This window comes from Pongo abelii, chromosome 15 (genome assembly GCF_028885655.2).
Source record: "Pongo abelii isolate AG06213 chromosome 15, NHGRI_mPonAbe1-v2.0_pri, whole genome shotgun sequence".
NCBI classification, from domain to species: Eukaryota; Metazoa; Chordata; class Mammalia; order Primates; family Hominidae; genus Pongo; species Pongo abelii.
The window spans coordinates 68,695,178-68,712,166 of record NC_072000.2 but is presented as its reverse complement, the minus strand read 5'-3'; the positions used below and the strand labels follow the sequence as shown (position 1 = coordinate 68,712,166).

Genomic DNA, 16,989 nt, shown 5'->3' with positions numbered 1-16,989 from the left:
TAAATTGGTTAACATGCAGCTGTTTCAAAGAGTTGGTAAACATTAGCACAGTGTCTGGTCCATATGAAGCAGCTGGTAAGCGTTCATAGAAAGGCTGTTCACTGAAATGATTGTCTCCTTCCAGATGGCAAAGTTTCAGTGGGTATTTATTCTCTATACTCTTCTGTTGCTTTTTTTTTTCCCCAGGCACATGTAATTTTTATAAAAACTCTAATAAAGTGTTGTTAAAATTTACCTTCTGAATTCAAGAGTTCTGGTTTCATCTTTCCAGTACCACATCCCTAATCGTAATCCCAACTGCTGTAAAACGAAATGATTGCAGCAAAAATAATTAAAAGCTCAATTTACAATCCACATGTCACAATAAACCTTTAACAATAATTCCTACTTACTAACACACCTTTTAAGTAATAAAAAGGAAACAAAAAATAATGGTTCCTACTAGTCCCTCTTTACACTTTCAATAAGAGTGTAGAATCCTGAAGTGTTAAACTTGAAGCTAGGATTTTATCGCTTTGATTGATTTTAGGTGTGTTTTCAGTAGAAAGGCAGGAAGGAGGGAGAGGGAGAAAGGAAGGGAGGAAAGTAAGAAGAGGAAAGAAGAAGCGAAGGAAGGGAAGGGCGAAAGGAAGGAAGGAAATTGAGACTACATATAGCTCATCATAGCAATCTACCAATTATTTGAAATTCAGACAATAAACTGATGCCCAGGGCAGCCTCCGCTGTCTGGTTCTGGAGCCTTCCGGGCTCCAACACTGAGCCTGCCCTTTACAGGCAGTGGCAAAAAGTTAAGTACACTCTTTTCACCGTGGAAGCTAGCACCCACCAGCCTTTCTACCCAGAGCGGGGCTGCTTCCCCCGCAGTAGGTCTCCTTATTTTGCAACCAACCAATTAGAGGTGGTGAGGCGGGATTTCGTAAATATCTAACTACCTGCGCAGGGAGCCAGAATTCAATTCTGACCATCTGTCAAATACACCAGAGGTTTTTTTTTTTCTAGGCAAATATGGCCTGGTGTCTTTGAGAACCGCCAGCCCGGGGCGAAGGCGACGACCCGCCTCTGGAGGAGGGCGAGGGGCGCGGCGCCGGTTGGGGGCAGCAGGGCCCGCCTTGCGCCCAGCCCGGGTATGGGGGCGACCAAGGCTGCACTTACATCCATCAAGTAAGGGGTCTGCCCACCTAACCGCTTCCTCCTCGCATAAAACTCGGGCACCCGGTACATGGCCTTGCCCTGGCCGCCATACGGCGTCGCCGAGGATACCGGCCGCAGGCGCCTGCACACGGCGGCCCGGGGCGCGGAGCGGGGCGGGGCGTCGCTTGCGTCCTGGGCCGCGCGGGCTGCGGCCGCACCCAGGCTTCTCCCGTGATTTCCAAAGCCCAGCCTGGTGCCCCGTTTCCCAGTCTTAAAAGCCGTGACGACGTATTGGCCTATCCATTGTAAAGCCGCCCAGGACATAATTTTTCATGGCATTCCAACCGTGAACTTCACGAAGTTATTCACTTTACTGTTTTAATTGGAGTAACTACATTCAGTCCTATAGGGAAGAAAGATCCATTTCTTCCTAACTTTCATGATTAGCACTATTATTAAGTTCAAATCCAGGATGGACCTAGGTTAATGGGGAGAGCAGGGTTGAGGTGGGGAAGCAGGGTAGCCTCGTGGAAGAGAACATGGGTACGGAAATAAGGTTTTCACAACAGTTGTGCTGCTTAACAAAATGTGGAATCTAGGACAAGACTACTCTTTCTTCTGAAAACACCAAATCAGGGGTTATGTGGATTTTTGGAGTGGTGTGTGTAAAGCACCAGTCTTAAGTACTCAAAATTAGTGTTGCTCAAAAACAAAGAACCTTGCTTAGTGTCAATGGGTATTCAATTGATATTTTTACATTTACACTTTTCAAATCATATGTCTTGTAATTCCTTCTTGCAACTGAGTTGATAATGCTGATTCTGGCTGATTTTTTTTCCTCCCAGCTCTAAGTGAGCAATGCTAGATGATGCAACATGATTGGGAATGCCTAGTATATTCTTTTGTATCACCACAGCGTAACTGGCATGAGAAGCTCATAAGTAGTGGATATATACTCCCATAAACTTTTAAGTTATGTCAGTAGTCATCCCACTGCTTCTTCTATTCCCACCCTCCCAGTCTCACTACTTGGTAATACACAATCACTGGCTACAGTGATTAAATAGTAATCATCTAGATTCATGTTCTGTTCACTTGAGTCCATTCTGGCAGCTGTTCAGTTGGTCCAGGTATATGGAAACCCACCTATATACTGGCTGCAGGCAAGGCTTTCTTACTACAAGATGACACGCTTGAAAAGGAGAATATCCCATACGCCAAGAGCTTTTCATCAAGTAGTGAACATAACTTGGGGTGGACAGGACAGGGAAATAATGAGGTAAAGCTCCAGAAAAGATGAAGACAGACCAAGGAATCTGGATGGCATCCAATCACTACATAATCATTACCGGGAAGACCACACTAGTGGTCAGTAAACCTCTTCAGTTCATCCCAATAATGTGTAGAGAAGTGCTGATAGAAAACTTAAGATCTATATATCTTATCACAGAATAAACTTAGGCTGTCTAATGTACAAAACTTAGGTAAAAATAAAAGTTGAGAGCCCAAAACAATAACTACCTACAAATTAAAGGAGAAGTTATTTCGCATGTGATAGAGGGACATAATATTTAAAGGAAAGTTTCAGTAACTCTGAAGGGACAATCTTATACTTCTCTATCACTTTACCCCAAACAAAAGGAGGAAGAAAAGATTTGTTTTTACATCTCTTAATCATTACAGTACTTATTTTAAAAAGTGACCCACCCATTTCCTAAAGTACATTTTTCACCAGTTAGGTTTCTTTTTAAATGACTTTAGAAACTCACAACCAAAACTGGAAATACAATTTTCCCTGTAAAGAAGAATAAACACAATTGATGATATTTAGTAGGGATGAAGGTACCTTCTAAATATTTGATAACTTCCAAGTGTCCTGTGAGGGAATTTTTTTTTTTTCCTAATTAAGAGAAACTTAAAGTCATATAACTATCTAAGAGCATATAATATATAACTAAATTGCTGGTCCCAGATTTTAGGTCCAAGACATTAACTGAACATAATTCATGCTAATTCTATAAAAAAGATAATGGACAGGTTTGTTTTTTTGTTTGAGACGGAGTCTCGCTCTGTCGCCCAGGCTGGAGTGCGGTGGCATGATCTTGGCTCACTGCAAACTCCGCCTCCCTGGTTCACGCTATTCTTCTGCCTCAGTCTCCTGAGTAGCTGAGACTACAGGAGCCCCCACCACGCCCGGCTAATTTTTTGTATTTTTTAGTAGAGATGGGGTTTCACTGTGTTAGCCAGGATGGTCTCGATCTCCTGACCTCATGATCTGCCTGTCTTGGCCTCCCAAAGTGCTGGGATTACAGGCGTGAGCCACCGCGCCCAGACAATGGACAAGTTTTTATAGTGTTATAATTCTACCTTAAAAAATTAACTTTCCACAGAAGAAAACAGCAATGCAAAATTTTGAATTAACAACTCCATTTTTAAAAAATTATTTTTTTTCTGACACTATACATCTGGAGATGGCAGCTCCTGTTTTTTTGTTTGTTTGTTTTCTTTTGAGACAGGGTCTCACTCTGTCGCCCGGGCTGGAATACGGTAGCGCGATCTCCGCTCACTGCAACCTCCATCCCCCGGGCTCAAGCGATTCTCCCACCTCAGCCTCTTGAGTAGCTGGGACTACAGGGGCACGCCACCATACCTGGCTGAGTTTTGTATTTTTAGTAGAGACAGGGTTTCACCATGTTGGCCAGGCTGGTCTCGAACTCCTGACTTCAAGTGATCTGCCCATTTCGGCCTCCCAAAGTGCTGGGATTATAGGCGTGAGCCACCTCGCCAGCAGCTCCATTTTTGATTACTTATTTACTAAACCTTCAATTCACAGACAACCTAATCTACACTGAAAGAAGGGGAAGAAAGGGCCCATGACATCTTGGTATGTTCTAAGGGAAAGACATTTTAACATTAAGCATCACCCTATTAAATTTCAGAAATCCATATACCCTAAAATATTTCCATTTCAAAAGCTATATCAAGGCCAGGTGCGGTGGCTCAGGCCTGTAATCCCAGCACTTTGGGAGGCTGAGGCGGGCTGATGACCTGAGGTCAGGAATTCAAGAACAACCTGGCCAACGTGGTGAAACCCCGTCTCTACTAAAAATACAAAAATTAGCCAGGCGTGGTGGTGGGTGCCTATAATTCCAGCAACTCCAGAGGCTGAGGCGGGAGAACTGCTTGGACCCAGGAGGCAGAGGTTGCAGTAAACCGAGATTGCTCCACTGCACTCCAGCCTGGGCGACAGGAGACTCCAACTCAAAAAAAATAAAAAAAAATAAAAAGCTATATCAAGAATAAACACTGGGGCCAGGCATGGTGGGTCAGGCCTGTAATCCCAGTACTTTGGGAAGCCAAGGCGGGCAGATCACTTGAGGTCAGGAGTTCCAGACCAGCCTGGTCAACATGGTGAAACCCTGTCTCTACTACATAGTCCCAGCCATTTGGGAGGCTGAGGTGGGAGAATCACTTGAACCCAGGAGGCAGAGGTTGCAGTGAGCCATCGTGCCATTGCACTCCAGCCTAGGCAACAGAGCAAGACTCTGTCTCAAAAAAAAAAGAATAAATACTAGGCTTTTGCCAGGCACAGTGGCTCACGCCTGCAATACCAGCACTTTGGGAGGCCGAGGCGGGCAGATCAGCTGAGGTCAGGAGTTCGAGTCCAGCCTGGCCAACACGGTGAAACCCTCTCTACTAAAAATACAAAAATTAGCCGTGTGTGGTGGCGTGCGCCTGTAATCCCAGCTACTCGGAAGGCTGAGGCAGGAGAATTGCAGAGGTTGCAGGGAGCTGAGGAGGCCCCACTGCACTCTAGCCTGAGCAACAGAGTGAGACTGTCTCAAAAAACAAAACAAAACAAAACTGGGCTTTTTCTAAAGATCCAAAATTTTCCTCAAGGAATTAAATTCTGCTCCTAATTCTGTAACTAATTCAGAAGTTTATTTACACCTATTTATACATTACACAATTAAATATTCCTGCTTCTAAATCCAAACATATATATTCCCTTAACAGTTGTGACATTGGATGTGAGATAGTTTTAAACTTCAATTTAAATCGTGTTCAAAAGCAAGAGGAGCATGCCTCACAACACAACCTTTATAAACTACATTCAGTTAAAAGTAAGAATATGTTATAGGTCCAATATTGGAAAATCATAAAAATAGATTTTCTGATTTCATCTAGATAGCCAGGTTGTATTCCTGTTTAAGATTATACATAAAAAAGAAATATTCATTAAGTCTCCATTACATATTGAATGGGTAACATAATAAATATTACATTATACATGTTAAATTTACAGTTGTAAATTGTACTAAGATCTCCTAATGTACAAGTTTTAATGCATTTTCATTATACATATCAAATTAATACTATAAAAAATTTAAAGTGAGTTTATTTTGAAATTTCACACATCTCAAATACTGTAAACAACCAGTTATGTCTTTGTTTGACAGGTGTCTATATTTGTTCCCTCAAAACAGGGACAACTATGTTAATCAAACATTCAGATAAGAATTTCAGGTAAGTGGGCTGGCGCGTGGCTCACGCCTGTAATCCCAGCACTTGGGGAGGCCAAGGCAGGCAGATCACCTGAGGTCGGGAGTTCCAGACCAGCCTGACAAACATGGAGAAACCCCATCTCTACTAAAAATACAAAATTAGCCGGGTGTGGTGGTGCAGGCCTGTAATCCCAGCTACTCGGTAGGCTGAGGCAGGAGAATCACTTGAACCCGGGAGGCAGAGGTTGAAGTGAGCCGAGATTGAGCCATTGCACCCCAGCCTGGGCAACAAGAGTGAAATTCTGTCTCAAAAAAAAAAAAAAAAAAAAAAAAGAATTTCAGATAAGTGCCTGTCAGAGAATCCTTAAACTGTAATTTAGCCCCATCCTAACATCAAGTACTTTTTCCACTGTTATTTGACTATGGCTGATCTAACATCTGCTAAGGAGTTCCCAGGAGTTATCAGGTTACAAGTTTCAGCTGACCCCTGGGAAGTGAATGGCTACTTTGGTGGCTTTATCTTGGTAATATGCAAATCTTGGTAAATTTGAAAAGAGAGAATTAAATAAGAAACACTCTCAAGAATGCTCAAGAATGTAAAACTCAAGAATTTGAGTTTTACAAATTACTTTTCAAAATAGAAAATGAAGTATCTGCCCAAACTGATGTTAGTATTATAGCAAGTTACCGAAGGTCAGGCTGTAGGATCAAAAACTACCAATGGTCATTTTCTGATACTTTAGAAACTAATCTCTTAAGTGAGGTCTAAAATGAGTCATACCAAACTGCATTTACAGAAGGACTCCATTATATTTTGAAGTTAGAGCAAGGAATGAACACTTTCAACAAATAAAGGACTAATAAAAGGGTAACAGAATGGGTATTATCTTGGTAAAACTCACAGTAAACGTCACTCTAAAGCTACAATTAACCTGATTTTGTAGTACCATAGTAGTTTGTCACATATTTATGCCTATAGTCCATGAAACACCCCTAAATGCTCATTGCTGAAAAATTTCCACCAATGTGACACCAGCACTGATAAATTGGAGTTATCTTTAGCTTTTCAGAGTATAAAAAGCAGTTTCCTTTAAAAAAAAGGTTTTTAAGTTTATTTTGAAGCAATTTCACTGTTGGCTATTTATCTTCCTCCTCCCTACCCAAATGAGGCTTGCTAAAAAGGAAAAAAAAAAACAAAAACACCTTATGTGTACTTAAGAGTCAACTCTTGTATGAAAGGGTCATTACCAAAGACCAGTATTCTTAGGCTAACTTCTTACCTAGTTTTAAAATTATTACTCATTCCATTATTCATAAAATTAATCTCTCTGAATGACATAGATGGGTCCACTACTAAATTGAAGATAAAGCTTTCATAACTATTGTCTTATGAGCAGCATGAAGCAAACCTGTATTACGTGGAAAGATATCAAAACGTCTATGTGCAGTAAAAACATTAGGTTAACTATGCATTTTCCTATTGGATTTACTGAATTTCTCTAAAGTTCTCCTTAAAGAGAGTATGAAAAGAGTAGTCATGTCATTTCACTAAAAATAAAAATGAATTCCTTTCTCTGAAGGATGTGAATTTTAAAGATTAAGTCCAGGATAGTGGATCACCATAGGGTTGCAATATTCTTATCTATAACAATCTCAAATTGGATATGGAGGAAAATGGACAAGTTGTATATTAACAAAATACAAGACTATCTAGTACAGTTTGCCTTTTAAAAAAGAAATCTATTCTAGTGATTTAAGGCAAGTATTGCAAAAACGTTATGATCCCCAAACCAGAAAAAAATAATAATAATAATGTTTCCCTACCCAAGTAATTCTAACTGCGGGAAACATGTTATTAGAATTTGCCATAAGCTCAGAAGTTGAGCTGTTTTACTAGAAAATTAAACAAGTTTAACTAAATTTATACTCACTATTAAGTCACTTGAAAGCTTGCCTGCTGTCTCTTGTTTCAGGCTCCTGTATGTCACAAAATTAATTTGTTTCCATATTTCCTTTGGCAATTATAAGACAACTTCTGCCCAGCTTTTGTTAAAGGCTCATTTTACACTTAACCCCAGAATATAGCTCATATTTTCCTGGAATATTCAGGCGAATTTTCATTTGGACACTTAAGTTGTAGGAGTTTGAGTACACTAGGAAGACCCCCAGTCAGGTTTCTGTATTTAAGGATGGGTGAAGTTTACCCAGATTCTTCTCCCCTTAAGTTGTTGGAATTCAAGGCAGCACCCTCATCTGGGAATTAAACAAGATTGGTTAGATAAATTTCACATCATACTAACATCTTAAAGACGAATATGGGTAAAATATAAAGGAAGGAAAATTGAAAACTCCAAGACAGTAACTTTGAGATCAATTTCAGCTTTACTTTACATTTGCATTTATGCATTTGTTTGCAAAAAGTATACCTGTCCTTAACATTACTGCAATGTTCAGTTTAGTTTTAAAGTAGTACATAACAATAAACAATTTAAGCTCCTATATACTTTACTGTTTCCAAGCTTCTATAGAACAGGTGTGCAAACTTAAGATTTCTCATCTCAAACAAATCTCCATGCATGAACTAATCAAAAATGCTCAAGTCAGCAAACACGCAAAATGCATTAAAGAGAAACCTCGAATAATGTTTTTAAAAAACAAACTTTGGAACTAACCTTTTATAATTAAACTAAGTTGTTGCACCTCTCCTTTCATTTGCATATACCAAAGACTTCCAACAATAGATCTCGTACTTGGCACAAGGACATTTCAAAGAAACAAACAAAAAAAAAAAAAAAAAAGAGAGAGAAAGGCAAAGAGGTTTACGCTGACTTGAGTGCAAGCTTAGTCCACTTCTTCGATGGTGGGTCCCCCGGAGGCTCCTGAACCGCCGCCGCCGCTGCCGCCGCCAGAACCACCTTGGTAAAGTTTGCTGATGATGGGGTTGCAAACTCTTTCGAGCTCTTTCTGCTTGTGTTCATACTCATCTTTCTCTGCCATCTGGTTTCGGTCGAGCCAGTTGATCACCTCCTGACACTTGTCGAGGATCTTGTTTTTGTCCTGCTCGCTAATCTTGCCCCTCAGTTTCTCGTCTTCCACTGTCTGCTTGATGTTGTAGGTATAGGACTCCAGGGCGTTTTTGGCCGCGACTCGGTCGCGATTCGCCTCATCTTCCGATTTGTACCGCTCCGCCTCCTGCACCATCCGGTCAATGTCGTCCTTGCTCAGACGACCTTTGTCATTGGTGATGGTGATTTTGTTTTCCTTACCGGTGCTCTTGTCGGCGGCGGTAACGTTAAGGATGCCATTGGCGTCAATGTCGAAGGTAACCTCGATCTGGGGGACCCCGCGAGGCGCAGGGGGAATCCCGGTCAGGTCGAACTTGCCCAGCAGGTTATTGTCCTTGGTCATGGCCCGTTCGCCCTCGTATACCTGCACCAGCACGCTGCTCTGGTTGTCCGAGTAGGTGGTGAAGGTCTGCGTCTGCTTGGTGGGGATCGTGGTGTTCCTCTTGATGAGTGGGGTCATGACACCGCCAGCTGTCTCGATGCCCAGCGACAACGGGGTCACGTCGAGTAGCAGCAGGTCCTGCACATTCTCTGATTTGTCGCCGATGAGGATGGCCGCCTGCACCGCGGCGCCATAGGCCACCGCCTCGTCGGGGTTGATGCTCTTGTTCAGCTCCTTGCCGTTGAAGAAATCCTGCAGCAGCTTCTGGATCTTGGGGATACGAGTGGAGCCGCCCACCAGCACGATCTCCTGGATCTGGCCCTTGTCCAGCTTGGCGTCGCGCAGCGCCTTCTCCACTGGCTCCAGGGTCCCGCGAAAGAGGTCGGCATTGAGCTCCTCGAAGCGGGCGCGCGTGATGGACGTATAGAAGTCAACGCCCTCGTAGAGCGAGTCGATCTCGATGCTCGCCTGCGTGGATGAGCTCAGGGTGCGCTTGGCGCGCTCGCAGGCGGTGCGCAGCCGCCTCACGGCGCGCTTGTTGGGCCCAATGTCCTTCTTGTGCTTGCGCTTGAACTCCTCCGCCAGGTGGCTCACCATGCGGTTGTCGAAGTCCTCACCGCCCAGGTGGGTGTCGCCGGCCGTGGACTTCACCTCGAAGATGCCATCCTCGATGGTCAGGATGGACACGTCGAAAGTGCCACCGCCCAGGTCAAAGATGAGCACGTTCTTCTCGCCGCCCGCGCAGCCCTTCTTGTCCAGGCCGTAGGCGATGGCCGCCGCCGTGGGCTCGTTGATGATGCGCAGCACATTGAGCCCCGTGATGGTGCCCGCGTCCTTGGTGGCCTGGCGCTGCGAGTCGTTGAAATAGGCCGGGACCGTTATGACCGCGCTGTGCACCTTGCCCCCCAGGTAGGCTTCCGCAATCTCCTTCATCTTCGTGAGGACCATGGAGGATATCTCCTCTGGGAAGAAGGTCTTGGTCTCCCCCTTGTACTCCACTTGCACTTTGGGCTTGCCTCCCTCGCTCACCACCCGGAACGGCCAGTGTTTCATATCCGACTGCACTGTGGCATCCTCGAACTTCCGTCCAATCAGCCTCTTGGCGTCGAAGATGGTGTTGGTGGGGTTCATGGCCACCTGGTTCTTGGCGGCGTCGCCGATGAGGCGCTCGGTGTCCGTGAAGGCCACGTAGCTGGGGGTGGTGCGGTTGCCCTGGTCGTTGGCGATGATCTCCACCTTGCCATGTTGGAAGACACCCACGCACGAGTAGGTGGTGCCCAGGTCGATGCCGATAGCCGGGCCACGGGCAGACATCCTGACTGAAAGGCGAGTGACGTTAGGACGGGAAAACCAGGGAGATGAACTCCGCGGAGTCAACTAACGGCCACCTCGAACCAATCACCACGGGCACTACCAGCAACTCAGCTCCCCGCGCCCAGTTCCCGGCTCTTATAGCCGCCTCTGGGAACTCCCAGACCCAATCCGCTCCCGGGACCGCCCTCACAAACTCTTCCAGCTCCACCACAGGCTTGCCTAGGTCGGAGTGACTGGCCCGTGACCCAACAGATTTCAAGTTGGACGAGGGGCGGGACTCCGGCCCCAGCCAGAAGACAGAGGGGCGGCCGTTATGTAAATGAGGTTCCTCCCTGACTCTCGGCCGCCGGGCCTTGGCGCCTCGCGCGCCTCCTGCTGCTGGCTGGCGTTAGGCGCGCGCTCCCAGAGCTAGGTGTACGCGCTTTTTCGCGGTCTTTGCCCTAGCCGACGTGTATCGGATTGGCAGGGCACGCGGCCAATGAGCAGTGCGGACGGAGGCGTGGCACGGGGAGGAGGCGTGGAAGGGGAGCCCGGTGAGGAGAGCCACCGGGAGAGTTCGCTCAATTCCTGAGGTTTTAAATGCAGTTCAGTGCTAGGGTGCCGACTCACTGAGCACGCAGGGGCGGAGGAATTCATTCTGAGTTGATTGCACCGAAGAAATACGGCTGGAGCAGCTTGTTTTCCCCGGCGCCGTCCAAGGGGAGGGAATAGGGAGTTGGCGTGGCTGGGGTGGGGGTTGAGGGCGGATCCCTTGGACGGGGATTAAAGAAAAGAAAAAGTCTGAACCAGCGGTCGGCCTCCTGGGATTTTATGGTGCGTGCTTCGCTGCGTCTCAGTGGTTGTGAGCACTCGATTAAAACTGCCTGGCTGGGGCCGGGCGCAGTGGCTAACGCCTGTAATCCCAGCACTTGGGAGGCCGAGGCGGCCGGATCACGAGGTTAAGACACCGAGACCATCCTGGCCAACATGGTGAAAGCTCGTCTCTACTAAAGATAGAAAAATTAGCTGGGCGTGGTGGCGCGTGCCTGTACTCTCAGCTACTCGGGAGGCTGAGGCAGGAGAATCGCTTGAACCCGGGAGGCGGAGGTTGCAGTGAGCCGAGATCGCGCCACTACACTCCAGCCTGGGCGACTGAGCGAGACTCAGTCTCAAAAACAAAAAACCCACTGCCTGGCGGGCGGAGAGAACCTGATCCCAGTGCGAGGTCGACCGTTTTCCCGCGCCGCGTGAGGGCGGCTGGCGGGACGGCAGACAGGGGTGTGGCGGCGACTCGTCCTCCAAGGAGCCTGCATTTAAACCCTTCCTGCCTCACTCTTCATTTTTCCTGTTTGTCCTGCCGCTTTAAACTCTGGTTTCGCCTTCCTGTTCATTCCGTTGCTTATTTTAGGTCGCAAGTGCTTTATCCACTGCTTTGAGTTTTTGACTGGAAAACCCGTAATATAATCAGTCAAAACCCACACGTTGAAACACCATAAAGTCACGCAGTCTCGGTCACCCTGGCACACACGGGGTTGTGATCGTGACCTAGTCATGTTTGACTCCGCTCAATGGAATGGAATGATTTTCTTTGGCTGTGCTGTGGTTAATATTGGAGGCATAAACCCTCCGAGAAGGTAGATGAAAAGGAGCGCGATTCACTTCCTCCTGTTTAACAGCAATGTGAGGACAGTCTGGAAAATACCCTGGCACCAGGTGATAATCTGTAGAAGCAGGCTCCCATATAAATGGGCTCCTGGACGGGTGCGGAGGCTCATGCCTGTAGTTTCAGCACTTTGAAAGGCCGTGGTAGGTGGATCACTTGCTGTCAGGAGTTCGAGGCCAGCCTGGCCAACATGGCGAAACCCCGTCTCTACTAAAAATACAAAAATTAGCCGGGCGTGGTGGCGCGCGCCTGTAGTCCCAGCTACTCGAGAGGCAGAGGTTGCAGTCAGTCGAGATTGCGCCACTGCACTCCAGCCTGGGCGACAGAACGAGACTCCGTCTCAAAAAAATAAAATAAAATAAATGGTCTCCAGGAGGAAGCAAAGACAGCGATCACTTTACATAATATGTGTGGGGAGGCTGGGGAAGTCCTTCCATCAAGCTTGAACAGGTACCTACTACGTGGCAGTAAAAAGCCAAATGAAATGGCCTGGTCTTCAGAGGTGGAGAGTCTAATAAAGCGGTAAACATAATTTGGGAGAAGCGCTGAAAGCAAAGCGCCATGGGAACACAGAGGGGCACACCAAGGCTGATGGAAAAGTGCGTTGCTGAGGGCTACCTGGAAGAGGTGGCATGCCTGAGCCGGGAGCTGAAGTTCGCCAGCAAAGAGTAGGAAAGCCATTCTTTACATAGATTGTGTATGGGCGAAGATGAGAGCGGTGTTTGCCGGGGAACTAGGATTTCTGTACAGAAGATTAGTGTCACTAGAAGGGAGGGATACAGGCAAGCAATAGGCTCTTCAGGTGGATAGGATACATCTCAGAGCTTTTTGAGCCATGGTCTTTTTCCTGAGGCTTTGGGCTGGGAGCACCGTCCTTTAAAGCAGGCTAGTGATGTGCAGCCATGTAAAAGCTGTATGAAATGGCGCTGGAGAAAAGCTTTCGTCAACCCAGAAGTTATCTGTGACCAAAAAGTAATGTTGACAGAATTCTATAAAGTCAGTCAATGAACATTTAAGATTATTTTATCTAGTGGTATATATCATTTCCAGGTTTTAAGAACTGGCTATTAATCGGTTAATGGCATCAGTTAGTACTAATTTTAACCATAATTCCTATCCTCTTTTCCATGAATTTGAAAAAATTTTGAAAAAGACGTTTTAAAGAAAATATTAGAAAGGCTGGGCGCGGTGGCTCATTCCTGTAATCCCAGCACTTTGGGGAGGCTGAGGCGGGTGGATCACGAGGTCAGGAGTTCAAGACCAGCCTGGCCGAGATGATGAAACCCCGTCTCTACTAAAAATACAAAAATTAGCCGGGCCTGGTGGTGGGCGCCTGTAATCCCAGCTACTTGGGAGGCTGAGGCAGAGGATTGCTTGAACCCGGGAGGCAGAGGTTGCAGTGAGCTGAGATCACGCCACTGCACTCCAGCCTGGGCGACAGAGCAAGACTGTCTCAAAAAAAAAAAAAAAAAAAAAAGAAAAGAAAACATTAGGAAAACAAGGATAAAACCCGAACTTTTCTAATTGAAACTCTCATGAATTGTGAGTACAGATCTCTCGATTTTATTCTTGGAAATTCTTGTCTTTTGTGTAGTTTGGGGGTGGGGGGGTATTTGTTTGTTTGTTTTTTGAGACAGAGTCTTGTTCTGTTGCCCAGGCTGGAGTGCAGTGGCTCACTGCAACCTCTGCCTCCTGGGTCCAAGAGATTCTCATGCCTCAGCCTGCCAGATAGCTGGGTTACTTATGTGCACCAGCACGTCCGTCTAATTTTTGTATTTTTGGTAGAGACAGGGTTTCACCATGTTTGCCAGGCTGTTCTCGAACCCCTGACTTCAAATTGTCTGCCCATCTTGGCCTCCCAACGTGCTGGGATTACAGGCCTGAGTTTTTCTTTTCTCTTTTCTTTTTCTTTCTCTTTCTTTCTTTCTTTCTTTTTCTTTCTTTCTTTCTTCTTTCTCTTTCTTTCTTTCTTTCTTTTCTTTTCTTTCTTTTTTTAGAAAAGGGAATTAGTGGGCTGGAAGCAATGCATATTCTTTGTAGAACTGATGATATATGACTTAGAGATACAATCTCAGCTACAACTGAAACAAAGAATGTGAGAAACACAAATTCTTTAAATCTCTTGCATTCAGTCAGCCCTCACACACCTCAAGCAAACCAAGATTGCAAAAGAGCAAGCAGGCCAGTGTTCTCACATAGAAACACTAAAATTAGAGCTTCAGAGGAATAGTTTCTTTTGCACAGTAACTGTGCTACCTCTGTGCCCAGATATTACAAACACATCTTGCAATCTGACCACCACATTCATCTTTAACACAGCCTTCTGAAACCACAGTAGCAATTACACCCACATTTTCGTTAGCTATGTATATTTTTTTCTGCTCTAACTTGTGTTTCATATATTCCATAGTTTAAGTGGCATCTTAAGCTTTTCCCAAAAAAGACACTGTATTTGTATTTTGGGTTTTTTAAAATTTGTTTGTTTGTTTTAAGAGACAGGGACTTGCTCTGTCACCCAGGCTGGACTGCAGTGGCAGGCTCACAGCTTGCACAAGCGATCCTCCCACTTCAGCCTCCGGAGTAGTTAGGACTACAGGCATGCACCACCACACCCGGCTAATTTTTGTATTTTTGTAGAGATGGGGTTTTGCCATGTTGGTCAGGCTGGTCTCGAACTCCTGAGCTCAAGCTCTCCACCAGTCTCAGCCTCCCAAAGTGCTGGGATTACAGTAGTGAGCCACCACACCTGGCCAATATTTTTTCTTTACATTAAATATGATCATGCCTTTTATTTAGCATTACTCATTGTGGGATTTATTCTAAGGAAATAATAGAAAATGCAGGTAGTATTATTTATGTTAATGATAATAGAAAGGAAATGGTTTAAATATCCAAAAATAAGAGATTACCTAAATTATAGTACATGCATATGATGAATTCTTATGCAGCCGTAAAAATGGTTTACAAGATTTTTAATGACACGGAAAAATGTTCTTGGTATAATTAAGTGAACAAAACATATGAAACTTGTATATTCTTATATGTAGGATAATCTTATATAGATTTAAAATGCATCAAAATTGGTTATCTAGAAGGTAGAATTATCAGTGATTTTTCTAAGTTTCCTTACTGTGCTTTTACCATTGATTTTGAGAACTTGACTATTAACAGCTATATTAGTCCATTTTCATGCCGCTGATAAAGACACCCGAGACTGGGTAATCTATAAGGGAAAAAGAGGTTTAGTGGACTCACACTTCCATATGGCTGGGGAGGCCTCACGATCATGGCAGAAGGCAAAAGGCACATGGCAGCAGGCAAGAGACAATGAGAACCAAGCAAAAGGGGTTTCCCCTTATAAAACCATCAGATCTTGTCCCTGGACTCCCCCAAGGGCTTCGGTACTGTCCTGCTCTCCGGTACTTGCAAGGGCCGAAAGGTGTACCAGCATTTCAGCAAGGCCCGGGAACCCCGCACAGCCACACTAAACCCTATGTCTGCTCCAAGGACTGGAAGTTTGAGTGCATCAGAGGCCGACAGGCCAGCCGAGGCTACAAAAACTAACCTTGGATCCTACCCTCTTAATAAAAAGATTTTGGATGCTGAAAAAAGAAATCAGATCTTACTCACTACCACCAGTTACATGGCAGCAGGCAAGAGAGAATGAGAACCAAGCAAAAGGGATTTCCCCTTATAAAACCATCAGCTCTTACTACTACGAGAATAGTATGGGAGAAACCGCCCCCATGATTCAATTATCTTTCACCAGGTCCCTCCCACAACACATGGGAATTATGGGAGCTACAATTCAAGGTGAGATTTGGGTGGGGACACAGCCAAACCTTATCAACAGTTGAAACAAAGTTTATTAGTCTTACATAGAAATTATTGCTGACTTTCAACAAGTGAACTCTCTCTTTGGCAGATTATAAATACTAGGGTGTTTCAAAGTATTTTTAAAATCCAAAGACTAAGGCTCCACAGATTAAATGGTGGAAAAAACAAGAGCTTTAACATATGTCAAATCCTCTGTAATTAATTCCTAGCACCCAGAAGAGTGCCTGGAAAGCAGTAGTAAATCACTAGCTTAGTATTTCTTAAAAGTGACCTGAGACACATTATTTAACAAAAAAACAAAATAATTTCATTTTTTTCTTTATAGTAGGAAGATACACTGCCTACCTCTTATATTTCTGTACTAAATGACACTGCAGAGACCAAAAGTTGAAACAAATTCATATCTGAAAATATTTGTACTAGAGATACAAAGGTGAGTAAGATATGGCCTAAAACTATGTGCCTAGGCACATAGTCTCCTGCCCTAAGGAGACTGAGCAATAATAAATTTTTGCAGAATTACTAGGGAAAAAAACCCCAAACTCGTGAATTTTCCTAAAATCCTCTCAGTCTCTACCCAGGCACAACCTTCACAAGGGTTGTAGATTATCTTAAGGAGATAATGTTGGCCTGAAGAGAAGATGGAATAACAGCCTCTAATTTGAGGGTCCTTGAGCAAACTGAAATTCAACTAATGATTATCTTTAAGATATCTGTAAATACTGCCATTTTATAATTCTTACAAAGTGCTGTGTCCTAAAATATTTCTTCACCTATCACTGCAGGAAAAAACTTGCCATTTGTTTCTTTGAGTCTTAAAAAATTCAGTCTTGAAATTACACTTAAGCTGTAGATACACAGTAGGCTGGGGTAAGACACTTCCATGCCTGGTATGGAAGGGTAAGAGACCTGAACCTGGAAGGCTTTTTCCAAAAAAGAAGTTAATCTACGACAATAGCAGACAAATTATACCTACTTCAACTTTTAGTGCTAACCTTATAGACCCTTGTGGAATAGACTGAAATAATCTGGAAGAAGTGAGGCTGTCCTATACTTGGAGAATCAGATTCAATATGCAATTATTGTTAATACTTATTTAATTCTTAAACTGAA

At 44.5% G+C, this 16,989-nt stretch overlaps 2 protein-coding genes across 9 annotated transcripts in view; both read right to left on the bottom strand.

Annotated features, from left to right (window-relative positions):
* PPP1R36 (protein phosphatase 1 regulatory subunit 36) overlaps positions 1–1,373 on the bottom strand; it is a 39,446-nt gene extending 38,073 nt beyond the window's left edge. Inside the window, exons 1-2 of one of the 8 annotated variants that reach the window (XM_054530207.1) lie at positions 1,153–1,373; positions 236–300 (exon numbers count right to left, since the gene is read on the bottom strand). In XM_054530207.1, coding sequence (XP_054386182.1) covers positions 236–300; positions 1,153–1,221 — 134 coding nt within the window. In that variant the 5' untranslated portion in view covers positions 1,222–1,373. Of the gene's footprint in view, positions 1–235; positions 301–932 lie in introns of all 8 variants that reach the window. The other 7 variants (XM_054530210.1, XM_002824843.3, XM_054530208.1 and 4 more) reach the window with 7 other exon arrangements.
* Positions 1,374–7,999: 6,626 nt separating this feature from the next.
* Positions 8,000–11,805, bottom strand: HSPA2 (heat shock protein family A (Hsp70) member 2). The gene has a single exon (XM_002824841.6). The coding sequence runs from the start codon at positions 10,395–10,397 to the stop codon at positions 8,478–8,480; it is 1,920 nt and encodes a 639-aa protein (XP_002824887.1). The 5' UTR covers positions 10,398–11,805; the 3' UTR covers positions 8,000–8,477.
* Positions 11,806–16,989: the final 5,184 nt, after the last annotated feature.

What these genes read in the sequence shown, in the direction of transcription:
- HSPA2 (XM_002824841.6), bottom strand. Translation starts at nt 10,397, where the DNA reads ATGTCTGCCCGTGGCCCGGCTATCGGCATCGACCTGGGCACCACCTAC.